Genomic DNA, 13,727 nt, shown 5'->3' with positions numbered 1-13,727 from the left:
GTTTATTGTCATAAAATTTCTTCTGTCCTTGCATAAGTATTCTTATCTAAAGAACTGGAAACAAAATATTGTAAGAAATACAATTTCAATAATATTAAATTGACGTTACATGTATTTTTTAAGAATATTTATATTGGCGAGGTCATTGAAAAAAAAAATAATGCATCGCAACTTCTTTAGAAAAATTTAGTCAAAACCTAACAATGACAATCAAATTGTAGTAAATGAAAAAAAAAAAAACAAGTGTTGATGGTCAAGTTACATAAATTTAATAAAGTTTTATAAAAAAAGGTTGAGGTCTTCATTAGATGACAAGAGCAATCTCTTACTGCCCTCAAGAGTGTGTTGTAAAAGAAGATTTCACAGTAATAAACTTTGCATTACATTTGTGCTAATCATCTTTACACACGAAAAATACTTGGTTAATAAAAATTACCATGAATTTCATTAGCCCAGTAATTTCACTTAAACTAGAAAACATTAATGCTTACGCACCGTATGGCAATGGATGTAAGTGTCGTTGTATAGTGGTGGTCGAACATACCAGCCGAAATTAAATCTTACAGGAAACAGAAATAGCAAACGACTGTGAATATACTATTAGTTGAAACTCCTGTATTTCCTCCAGCGGGCTTATCGTTCGTGATGCTGACCATATCCGTCATGATTATCTTCTCTTCTATAGCGAGAGTTATTGATTCATCGATGGCTCGCAGTAACGGATAAGAAGGTTTGGATTCTGTTGTCCATAGATGGTTCTTATGGGCAATTTCTGATGATTTGCTTAAAGTGCTAAGTTTTTGCGCTGTAACAATATACAATAAATATTTTAAATTGCAAGTTGTAGGTTTATTAACTTCTCATGTTTATCATTCATAACCTCAAAGAATATAACGTTTTTTTCTTATCAGATCCATGTTTGTTGGTATTCATAATTTCATTGGATTTAAGCGAAAAGAGCGTTAATGGTGTTTAGTGTAAACCTCTGTTAATAAATGAGTAGCAGAGCTTCCTCGGGGGCTTTGATAAGTTCCGATGTTTAATGTTCCGATTCGTTAAATCATTTAGCTTAAAACTTTCACGCTGGTAATTAAAAATAATACATCAAACAATCTATATAAAAAAACTTACCTTCCGGAAGATTCAGATTTGTAAGAAGACGTTGTAAGGTTGGATTTCTGGCAATTCTATTAAATTTTTCCACAAAGTTATGTAAACCAGAAAACGATACTGATACATAGTCAGGCTCCCTATCGCACTTGCCGCTAAAGTCGTCGTTATCTATGGAGTACGCCATTATACCGGCGAGGTTGTACTCCATGGCTTTTCTGTAATTTTATAATAATTTTCATTTCGGTGTTATAGTATTATAATTAAAATCGACTATAGTACATTTATTTCTTCTACTTCTAATGTTCCTGACATCTAAGATGAAAATAATTAAATAAGCGTTAAACTTACTTTACTTTAACAGCTAAAGATCTGGAGTTGTCGTATGTTATGATTCGATCTCCATTTCGAAGGTAAGGTGTCGAGGACTGTTCGTGCCAGTGTCGAGTCCACTTATCATCATTCGTAGTCAGTTCCGCACAGATCTGTAATTTTAATTGACAAATAAAACTTTAACGGTATATTCACTGGATACTTATTCATATCATCATCCTGTAACAAACGATCATTGAGTCACTCATTTGTTTCGTGTATTACATTTAAATGGTTTTTCACAAAACACTCATGTCTAACCACGAATTTATATACTTAACGCGAATTTGTTGTTAATTATATAAAAGCATATTAATTCTATTTTCATAATAATTTTAATTTAAATCCCGCTTATTAGATTTACTTAGATTGCAATTAAATTTTCTTGGTAAATTATATACCTCATTATAACCCATAAAACCGTTTTCCTTTGTTAACGGTCCTTGAAATCCTTCACTCTTTGCAGGGGTTTGTCCAAATTCGATGATTTCAGTTTCAGGTTTCTCAAGAACAAAAGTACGCCCAAACAAGGGCACGCCGAGTACAATTTTGTTAGGACTAACTCCGTGAGATAAAAGATACTTCAGCGTGTAATCCTGAAATTAGTACAAAACATAAATAAAGTGAAACCAATAAGTTTTCATAAACTCTTGGTCAATATGTGAATTGAATTTTAATTTTAATTTGATTCTTACCACGTTGAATACGTCATCCTTGCTGTAGCCTTTGAGAGGAGCATTGGGTCCGACCACGCCGTCCCATGTGCCGTGGTAATCGTAAGCCAACACGATCATCAGATCAACGTACTTATTTAACTGTGGTAGTTCGTATGCAGCCTCCATTACATATTTAGGTGCCCCGATAGCAGTTGTAAGAATGTAACCATTAGGCATAAAGGCTTCTTTTATTTCCTAAAAGTGAAAACTTTGTCAAATATTGAATACGTTATGTGCTAACTGGTTTTGTTTGTTGCGTATTATTAATCAACAGACTAACAAGCACAATATAGTACAGCCACTCACAAGGTCGGCTTTGTTGGCGCTTTCAACCAGTCCTATAAGAAATGTATGGGAAGTCCTATGTCCAGCTGAGAACCTTGTACGGCCGAAATATTTTTTTAATTATTATTGAGCTTTCGTTAACCGTTCACTGAAGTGATTTAGCAATTATTCGTTTTGGTCAAAATGTAGTTGAATTTTCAGTTACAAAGAAGATTGTAAATTATAAAAATGTTTCTTTGTTATGTAAACTATGTGTTTATAATTAGTGATAATCATTTAAGCATCAATTAGTAATTTACTAACAAGACAAAATAACATATTCCAGAAACTGTAAATACGACTTATATTGTTTAAGGCTCTGTATGTTTCTATGGCAGACCGGTAATCGTGGCGATGTTAAAGGAAAGCCTATGCCTTGCAGTGGACCTAGATAGGTTGATATGATGATAATGTTGCATCCATGACTCAAACTGTGAAATATCTCGTCGGCAGTTAATCGTCATTATTTTAAAATAATAATAATAAATACTTTTGAAAATCATTAAATAAACCGAGTACTTACTTTCATTAAAGTCACGAAGTTAGCTTTATCTTCACGTTTGCCGTCCCTTACGTTAGGAAATTTCCAATGCATGTCTATTCCATCAAATTTGTAGGTGCTGGAAAAAAAACGACATTTAACTAATATAAGGAAAACGGCGTTAAAAATTCATTTACATTACAAGTTCGTCCAATAACACTCTATTTCAGCAATTTATAATAAATGTACGTTTTTTAATTTTATTTCACGGTTTTTGGTAATTATGCATGCTTAGATTAGCTAAACTAAGCTAGTCTGTGGGTGCTATTTCACTTCACCGTGAAGAAAGTTCACTTAGTAACGATTTTTATAAAAAATATGAATAGCAATCGATAAATCTGATTAAAATCGAAAAAAATAGCATCACTGTACCGTCTTGTACTAAGTTTTTGTTTAATGCCTAGATGATATAGTATACTTGTCAACAAGCTTGCGCATTATGGGAATAATATACGAAGCGTAGAACGTAAAAATATCTGTTTACATACGTAAGTATATTGTATGTCAAATGACATCGGATGAGATGTACTGCGAAATCAATGCCCTTAAATTATTTTATTATCCACGTATGATAATTTACAGTGACCATCTGTATTACTAAACAGTGATCAAAAATTAAAGTGTATTTGTTCGTAAAATGTATATTTTCTTTGCTTTTCCGAACCAGTTCTACCCCCTTAAAAGTAATCGCAGTCCGATGAAACGCACTTTTGCTAACGGTTTTTTTTCGGAATTGCCTTTTTACGGTACAGCCTTCAAATTTTTTGATTTAGTTTTTATCTCCTCAATCGGTCAAAAAAGGGCGTCTTCGCATTGATTTATTGAGTTTGCTGAATAGCTACTAAGCTAACTACTGAATAGTAAAAGTTGTACGGAGATAAATCAGGCGCATTCGGTGGTTACGGAATGATTTGAATCGAGTTGACGCTGTTTCTCTGAAAAATTTATCAATTTTGGCACCAATCAAGATTTGACGCGTCAATGAAATGAATTTTGACTAAAACAGATGTGGGCCTAAGATATTTAAAACTTTTAAAAAAACCTAGGAAAAAAAAAACTTAATGCGGGAATTTTAAATGACAATTTCACCTTGCTTTTTGATCACAATATATATCACCTTGATGTTTCAGCCCATAGACGCCCTATGAATAGATATCACTATGTGGGTATATACTATGTAGTATATACCTTAGTAGGCGAGTTGGCGATAGCGCTATAGTATTATGGTACGTAAAGGATGGTACTGCCCATCCTCTGAAAACTTGTTTCGGAACAGTGGTTATCTTATATAATGAATGCACAAAGTGTGAATAATATATGATTTTTTCCCGGAAATCGAACTCGCGACCTACGATCGGAAGTATAAATCTTTACTGCTGGATTACCACTGCTCCATATTCTTAATAGATAGCGTAAAGCAATTCATTCCAAAGATTTATTTTTTGTTAAATGAAGTTCTTTAACTTAATCAACAAACACGTGAAGACTGCTATCGTATGTTATTTGGCATTAATTAAGTTTTTTAAACAGAATATTTCATAGTTAAATGAAAAAATAAAATTTTACTAACTCAATAAACTCGAGCACGCTTTTAATGAAAGTTTCTCTCGAACTCGGGGATGCTGCTAAGTTGGAAAACTTCAAAGAGCCCTCGTTCCAGCCTCCGATAGATAATAAGGCTTTCAAATGTGGATAATTTTTTTTTAAGGCTACAAGTCCTGCGTAACCAGCATTTTCATATTTTCCATGAATGTCTAAACCAGGATCTGTAATTAAAAGTTGATTAATTAAAAATATTATACGGCGTCCAAAATGTTGGATGTGAGACAAATTTGTAACTTACCGAGAGCTTTGACCGTCATGGAGTTCTCGTCAAGACCAGCGAACGCGTAAACGACGTGCGTGCAAAGCGATGGATCGACGTCAGTTACCTTGAATTTGCCAGAACCTTCCCGGTATATTGACCATGTCGAAAGGTAGCACACGACTACTTTACCGTGTGTCGGACCTAAAAGATATTAAATATTTTATGTTATTTAAAAGTTTAAAAAAAGATATTATGTATATATATATATATATATATATATATATATATATATATATATATATATATATATATACGTAACTACGTACATAAATATTTTAAAATTTGAAACTTTAATATATACGTATAATATAACAAGAAGATTCAGAGGAGATTATTCCTCTCTACTCCCTAAGAGATAGTTTTTATACGAAAATAAGAAAAACATTTCCGTAATCCAGATCTTTAGGGTACGAATTTTATTTTTAGTTCACGGATTCTCTGCTCCGACGAAAGACGAATTTGAAATACTTTTCATTATTCTTTTATCGATTATCATTTTGAACTTATGTAATTAGGGAATATTAGTTGATGTTATTAATAATAATGTCTATAACAAGTTATAAAAGTTTTAAAAGTCAATCAAGTCAGTAACGAAATGAGGCGTTTGTCCTGTTGGTGGACACGGTTGACCTGACATCATATGTAGCTAAAGTCAATTTTTTTAATTTTATTGCCACAAATCGGAATCTCTGAAATTGTTATTTGTTTCTAACAGGTTTCGCCTCATCTGCAGGAGGTGTTCGTACAGGTTTTTGTACGTTTGTATACGATTATTATCAAAAAACTAGTAAAACTAAGACAAATCGATACGCTGCGTGTTTAAAAAGCATAATAAAGAATTGTTAGTTTTATTCCAAAGATTACTTTCATATGAAAGTAAATTATTTAGCAAATACATTATTTAAAATAATAACTTACCCGATTGTATTTGTCCTTTTAAAACATAGGACATTGTTGCCAAAATTAAAGGCAAGGATAAATCTTTTATTCCCATCTTGCTAAATAAATCCTTTTTGTTATTTCTTTTTGTTGTTTGCTCTGTAAATATAAAATTATGAAAGTTAACTTGTTAACTTGGATAAAATACGAAGCAAATCTTACATAAGCGAAAAGACGAAATATATTTTTTAAAGTTATTTTTAGTCATAATTAATATATTATCATTTATATCTTTTATATCTTATATTTTGTGTGTTGTTAATTATGACGGGGCGTGACTAACAAAATTTTATAAATCTTAAAGATCTCCGAAGAATGTTATAATATTCGTTGTTAATTAACTAATATCCCTGCGTGTTAACCATGAGATTAAAGTAAAGATGCCACATAAACACCATTAAGAGAGAGTTACCAGTATAAATCGTCAATAATCGTATAAACTCAGATTTCATAAAAAAATATGTTGCTTCAAATAATTTAAATGAACTTTGTAAGAAGATTATTCCTATTAAATTTCATTATTATTAGTCTGCTCACGAGTCTGTCTTCGTATGTCACATATATATTTAAGAGATTTCCACCCAAGTATCAACTCATCATAAGGCATAGATATTTAACATTTGGTAGGAATATTCTATTTGTCTAGTAGAGGTCAGCTAAGCTTTATGAAATTCCATCAGAAAGAGGTTAAATAAAAAACGAATGTTTTCAACCTAAAGCTGTTATAGGTATAAAAGTTAGCTAGAATATTTTTAAGTTAGTTTATTTTTGTATGTTACAAATGCCGAGAATAAATTTAATGAAATTACACTTATAAAAGACAGCGCCGGCGCCGCAAAGCGGCCGGGAGACAGCTAGTAATAATATTTTACCATTATTTATTTTTTGTCTAGACGGTTATTTGGTTAATTGATATGAGATACTAAATTTGAGCAGTCAAAGTGCGTAATTAATTACTTTATTTGTTTACATGTACTTCTTGTTTTTATGATCTCATAGATCTGACACGAGTTCTAGGGTTATCTTTAAAGGTTATCGTTCAATATTACTTTATTTTAAAGTGTCAATATAATTACAAACAAGTAAAATTCGTTATATAAAAGAAGGAAATCATGAATATTATAAATTATTATTCTTTCGTTTCGGTTAACTGGAATGAAAACTATTTTCCAATTAAATCTCAAGAACTCTACCGATTATATGTATATAAAAATAAGTTTAAAATTTATGTTAAACAAATAAACATGTTATACGAAAAAGCGGCAATACAAGGAAAAAAACGAGTAAGATCGACGCGAAACTCAACGCTAAGGTTCGTTACCTCTGCCTAACATTCTGGTTTTTACTTAGTTATATGTTTGCCTACGCTGATCAGGTTCCAATAGTTTATATGAACAATAGCTGCCTTGGGGTCGATCCATTCTATTAAAAACTTTTATTTTAAAATCTATCTTTATAAAAGAATCAAAATTCATTAATTAATAAAATAAAATAAAACCATAATCCTTTTTTTATTTAAAATATTGTTGTTGATATTACAGCTAGAGTAGATTATTACTTTACCTATCTACGTTACATTTATTTACTAAAGTGACCTTGTGGATTAATCTTAAAAACATTTACGTTGATGAATGTAGTTATTAAATAAAGTATAAAATGAAATCGTACCTTTTATTTCTTTCACCGGGTGTCCTGTCGAACCTGTACCACGGGTTTTAGATTCAAACTGAGCAACGTAAACATCAAATCAATATGTATATATACAAAACGTCGGTCTCCGTTGCGGGAATCCCGACGACTGAGTTTAACCCGCGCATGTACAAGATGCACGGAGAAACAATTCAGACGTCACAGAACGTTATATATTATATTCGCCGGTAACTATACATAGGTGACGATTTACTGAGTCACTGGTCGGTGTATTTCTAAGTGGAGTGATTTTTGGATGACAATAGTGAACATTTCTTTAATTATTTTTATAAATATATAATTAGGAAGAAAAATCAACAATAGGTGGATATATTTATTTAGTGTTTGTTTGGTATTTAATATTTAAACACGTATAATCCTAAAAAAATTTTTAAAAATATTTAAAGAAGCTTTTATAATTTTTTTCAACATTGAAAGTAATATTTCCCATAAGGTTAAGAATTGTAAATAATTTGAAAATAATTATGAAGATAAATATACCTTAATAATATTTTTCCGTACTGGCGATTTAACATACGGGATTAGATTTCGATTTTAACTCTATCCTTAAATATTTATAAAAATATTCCGACGGAAGGTACTTCCCCGACAAATACTTTTTACTAACGTATTGTAGGATATTAATTTAAGTAAGATATTATAATAATTATACGTTTCTAACCCTGGGATTGTTATAGACTAACTATAATTAGCGCTTGGTATTTTAAGATAGAATTGAAAAGGATTATTCCCTAGTATTCTATAGCATTATTTTGTAATTCTTTATTTAAGTAGGCATTTACATGCGCCTTTGAATGGTCGATTATTTTAACAATTTAATAACTAAGCTATCATCGGCTCGGAACGCTGATCGTTGACAACAACTCGACGACAGCTCTCGCGATGTTTACATCGACAATGCAAAAGCAAGTCGCATTGATAATTATATGTATTCCATATAAACTTTCTAGGGCATATTAGGAGATTCTTAAAAAATGTAAACGAAATTAGTAAAGTCATTCTCAAGTTACCACGTTAGGGAAATAACAATTAATTTGTATATACGGATGAGCTCCTATCGTTTCTTAAGGTTCGATTAAAAATATTTGGATTTTCCTAATGTTCGTTATTTCTATATACAATTTAAATATTTCAAGTGTAATATTACTTTCCCTTCGCGAGCACTTTATTTTAAACAGTAACTAAAAATAAATCATATCTCATAATATATATAATATATGAATATTATTATCCTCAAAGGATCATTTACAGTCAGCATATATGCACATCGTGAGAATAATACTAGAGGATCAATTCTATAGAAACTGAAACCAGATTGACTTCCCATATACACATATCAGTATACTTATTATAAAAAACATGCCGTAAGTAAAAAGCAATGGCTTTCTTTAAATACCTGTAATTGTAGTCAATACATATTTTTTACGAATTCTATTAATAAAAGTAATTTTTAAGTACAAAATGTTAAATTCCTTCTGATAGTAATCATTGGTATTGAAAAATAAGATTTGAAATATTAAATTAAATAATGTAAATATTAATTTCTGCGTTGTTGAAAAACTTAAAGAACAATACTTTAAATTACTATGCAGAAATTTTTAATATTCGTAGTGTACACACGTATTACATTATAATTCCTATATAATAAGTATAATATCTATATTTATTATTATACATGTATATTTATCAACTTGTATAATAAATATAAAAATAGCATACTGTAACATAAGGTATCTTAACAGGGATACGCGTTAGTAGTTAAAATAGTATCCTAAAACAGTAACACAGAATTCCCGATGAGCTATTTTTCCAAGGAGAAAAAGTATTTTCCTGTCTGCACATTACTGTTATTATATATTTGTGGTTACAAAAGTACACGTTATCGTAATAATACAGGTGTTTCCGTATTATTATTTTTTATTTTTATTTCATTATTAATAAGTAATGAGTTTGTTTTATAACTAACTGAGAACCACGCTTTTATCATACATTGATTACACTATGTTTTTTTTACGAAAAAAGTAATGATTTCTATTAGAGATTAGATAGTTATTTAAGTTTCTTGAAACTTTTGTTTTAAATAAACGGATTCTAAATAAGAACAATAATATAACTATATATATATAATAATAATAACACACGCGCATTAAATTAAAAATGTAATTTAAAATATTGTAATCTATACTGGGATGGATGGATAATTTTTAGAAGTGTGTAAAAACTGACTCTTATCGTTCCGCCGTAATCGCCTGATTTGGCCCCGTGAAAAAAACTAACGCGGGACGCTGTTTTGACACGATTGAGAATATAAAAAACCGAATCGAAAAAGGTTTAACAAGGCTGTAGTAGAAAAAGGACTATTCCGACTGTTTCGAGGACTGGAAAAAGCGTTGGAAAAAGTGGGTTTTATCGGACGGGAATTACTTTGAAGGGGATGAAATAGACTTAGAAGCATAAATAAAAATTTACAGCATCTATTTGTCATCCTCCTAAATGTTAAGGGTGGCCCACCCCTAATTTTTTTTAATTTTTATGACAAAATTTGTTGTTTTATTTATTATGATACAGCATACAAAAATACATAAAACCGTAATTTTTCGCCCTACTACGATCAACCCTTATTTTTTATTTGTAAATTAAAAACTTTATTTTTTTGGAAAACTACGTTTGCGGGATCAGCTAGTATATATGTGTATATATATATATATATATAAATAAATATATATATTTTTTTTTTCTCATGAACATGAAAGAAAGGCGATAACTAGAGTAAAGTGAGGTTTTGTCAAAAAAAAATTTCGTAATTAACAATTCCTATTTACATTAATAGCTTAATATTTGTATTGATAGCTTTAATGGATTTAAGGTGACAGTACTGAAGGCGTTTAGATGACACATTTTTTTATAATAACTAAACAAGTCGTCTCGGCTGATTTATTTCTTATTATTTATTCGTTTCATTATTTATTTCGCTGGATTGGAAGGCAGTCAGTTTTTAGATTACTTAAGTAGACGGTATATTGACTGATTGGGTGCAGTAACATCCAAGAAGGCATGTCAGTCTTGTGCGATCACGCGTAACGTGTTTAGCTTCCCGTATTAAAGGTCATCCTTAAAAAGTCGGGTCCTTGCTCGATATTATTGCGATAATAAAATTGTAATAATTCAAAATAATGCGTATACTTTGATGCTCCTGTATAAAACTTACGAGCAATATACAGAATATTCTTTTCCTTGCTATGTACCTATTGTTATAAAAATTCCATTGAATATTTTTACTTGAATGCGGAATAAGCGTATGTATTAAGTTTAATTAAATTTTGAAAATTGATGTTTATTATTATAATCATACTTTTTAATTAATAATATTTATTTTTTCAGTATCCAGGGCAATTCTCTTACTTTTTTTTATACCTACGACCTTACTAACACAAGTAAGTATAAAATATTTTTTTGGTTCATTATTAACCTCTCTGATACATTAATTGACCCTGAGGCGTCTTGTGTAAGAAATTCGAATTTTCCTTCTAGTAGAGGTCTATTTCTCTCAACATAGATGGCGCTAATTAGAGTTTGCTTTATTTTTTTTAGACAATTGTTTTTTCATAAGATGATACATAAAGAAAAAGCTCTTATTTTAATTATAGCGAATAAAAAAATTAATTCTCAATCATATTTGTTCAATATATCCGCAACTTTTTAAGTAACAAACAATTATTATTAAATTAAATTAATGCGTTAAAATGGAAATAATACCTAATAAATAATGGTATATTTTTTACATATAATTTATATATATATATATATATATATATATATGTAATATATTTGGGTTATTAAATTGTCTTAAACTAACGATCAAAATAAATCTATGAAAGGTTCTTCGAAAGTTTTACTCAATATAAAAGACATCAACGCGTTTACTTCTCATTGTATTAAAAAATTACAAACTGCTTAGAAGTAAATTAAATTGAGGAGGCTTTTGCGTAGCATTCAATATCCGAAATGATGATGAATATATCTCAAGTTTTTTTTTAGGTGTCCACTTTTAACTTTAAGAAATAGCTTTAAAAGAGATGGTTATAAGTCGTAACTGTATCGAAATAAATAAAAATGGATTATATATTATAATGTGTTACTGAGCACATACCTCGAAAATTAGTTCGATATATTTTTGTAGAGGTGGTAATAATGGTTATGGTGAGAAAATTTTCCCATACAAATAGAGCAAATTAAAACTTTACAAATAGATACGAAAATAGAATCAAATTATCTTTAACTGAAGTTTTATTAAGATCTTAAGTCAATATACCGCATGTTCACTATAAAACGGTTTTATTTTTTTTTCTCGTAACAGCTATAAGCCAATAAATATTAAATGTACAAAGTCTATGAAGTCAAATAGTATATAATATTAATGTTTTCATTAAAAATATATTTTCAAAATGTAAATAATTTTTTTATTCATCTAATATATTATTATTTGAAGGCTTCCACGTGATATTTATTGGTAATACTGAAAGATAGATAGACGAGCTTGGCCGAGTAATATATATAATAAGTCATATTTGAAACATCAAGTTATATAAACTGACTCCCTTAGCTGCTTTGCTTGATATATACAAGGTACAAAACGATACTATATCGATAAAATAAGAATCTAAGCTGAGGTAGATTTTTTATTTAAAAAAATACAAGCCTAGATAATAATTATATTAATTACTTAGAGAATTATCTGTTATTTCAATATCTTATGTGCTTTGTGAATCAATAATAAAAAAGTGTATATGTATATAAAATGTAAAGTTGGCTTCGTGATATCCTCTACTACGTTTATGAGAATTTTTAATATATATAAATTTTTATTACATGCAATATTTTTTATATTATTCTACGTAGTTTGGAACAATTATAATTGTCTTCCTTTAGTACTTTATAAAACTTTCTTCTGTTGATTCATAATACTATACGTTTATTTCTTTTAATTATAATTGTTTCAAAAGCTCCATGACCAATTAAACTAAATTTCTTTCGCTTTGGAAACAATAGGCATTCAAAGTATCGAAAATTCTTATTGAGAAATTTATGACGATTAAGAGATGCATAGTCTAAAAAGAAATATAATATTGTTAATTAAAAAAATTGATGCCAATGTAAAAATCTTCCGAAAATTTTAAAGTATAAATTATGATACATACAAAAGGTTATTACAAAAAGTAACTAGTTTGTTTGTTATCCAATCATGCGTCAACAAGCAACCGGATATAAAATAAGATCTGGCACGGTTCATATCCTCAATTACCATTTAACCCACTTTCTACGATGGTATACAATTCGATTATAAATTTATGCAAACGAGTAATTTTGATTGAAGATATGATGTTTTATTTCCACGTTTTGAATACTTTATGTAATGTGATTATTAAAAGTAAATTTGTAATGATACTATGTATTTATGAAAGTACTAGTATTTTAGTGTACAAAAATAAGTAAAAAATTGGAAGAAAATATGTTTACCTTTTTATGAACATTAGGTTTGTGGGTATAATGGTGTGTTTAGTGGTAAATGTGTGGTATAATACTGCTCACATAAAACGTACGCGTAAGCGATATAAGAGGTAGGCGGTTTCGCAATTCACTCAAGTTGGAGTATGTTGCGGCCCAAACCGATGCTTCCCTTGCTTTTGGTATCTTAAAAGGGGTTTTAAACTAAGCCTGCGCTCTTCTCCCTCGCATCCGCGGAATCTGCAAATGATATTTGGCCATGTCAAAAAAATGGTTTACTCATTAGTGCTGTCTTTTCAAAAACGTATTGATAAGGCGTTCCTGCAGCTGAGCAACGCTATCACGAATCAAACAGTCTAAAGCATTACATAAACAAGCGCCGTCACGAGTGCATCATTTTATATAACCCCCAGTCGAGCGTCGGATCGGGCCCCGCTAACACCCAGTCCGCGCCTGTGATCCGTCCGTCGCGCACGCACCTCTGCTCACAAAAACACCATGAAATTTCACGTATAAGTTCCGCATTTTTTTGGTTTTAAAAATGTTTTAAAAATCTCTTAAGAGGGATTATAATCTATACTTAAAATATATAACGTATCGCATAAAATGAAAGTGAAATCAACAGAGCAGTGACCGACGCAAC

General features: G+C 30.0%; 1 protein-coding gene across 1 annotated transcript; it reads right to left on the bottom strand.

Moving 5' to 3' along the window:
• Positions 1-7,672, bottom strand: LOC137923084 (probable chitinase 2). The gene is made up of 10 exons (XM_068766218.1): positions 7,538-7,672; positions 5,849-5,968; positions 4,907-5,071; positions 4,634-4,829; positions 3,046-3,142; positions 2,178-2,393; positions 1,884-2,078; positions 1,462-1,595; positions 1,132-1,328; positions 1-805 (listed from the first exon to the last, which is right to left on the bottom strand). The coding sequence occupies exons 2-10, from the start codon at positions 5,922-5,924 to the stop codon at positions 561-563; spliced, it is 1,521 nt and encodes a 506-aa protein (XP_068622319.1). The 5' UTR covers positions 5,925-5,968; positions 7,538-7,672; the 3' UTR covers positions 1-560.
• Between the last annotated feature and the right edge of the window lie 6,055 nt (positions 7,673-13,727).

Source organism: Battus philenor, unplaced genomic scaffold, assembly GCF_028537555.1.
Source record: "Battus philenor isolate CCGP_79_NKW_IND1 unplaced genomic scaffold, ilBatPhil1.0.hap1 SCAF_20, whole genome shotgun sequence".
Classification (NCBI taxonomy): Eukaryota; Metazoa; Arthropoda; class Insecta; order Lepidoptera; family Papilionidae; genus Battus; species Battus philenor.
Note: the sequence above shows the minus strand (reverse complement) of the source record. Positions and strands in the feature narration are given on the sequence as shown.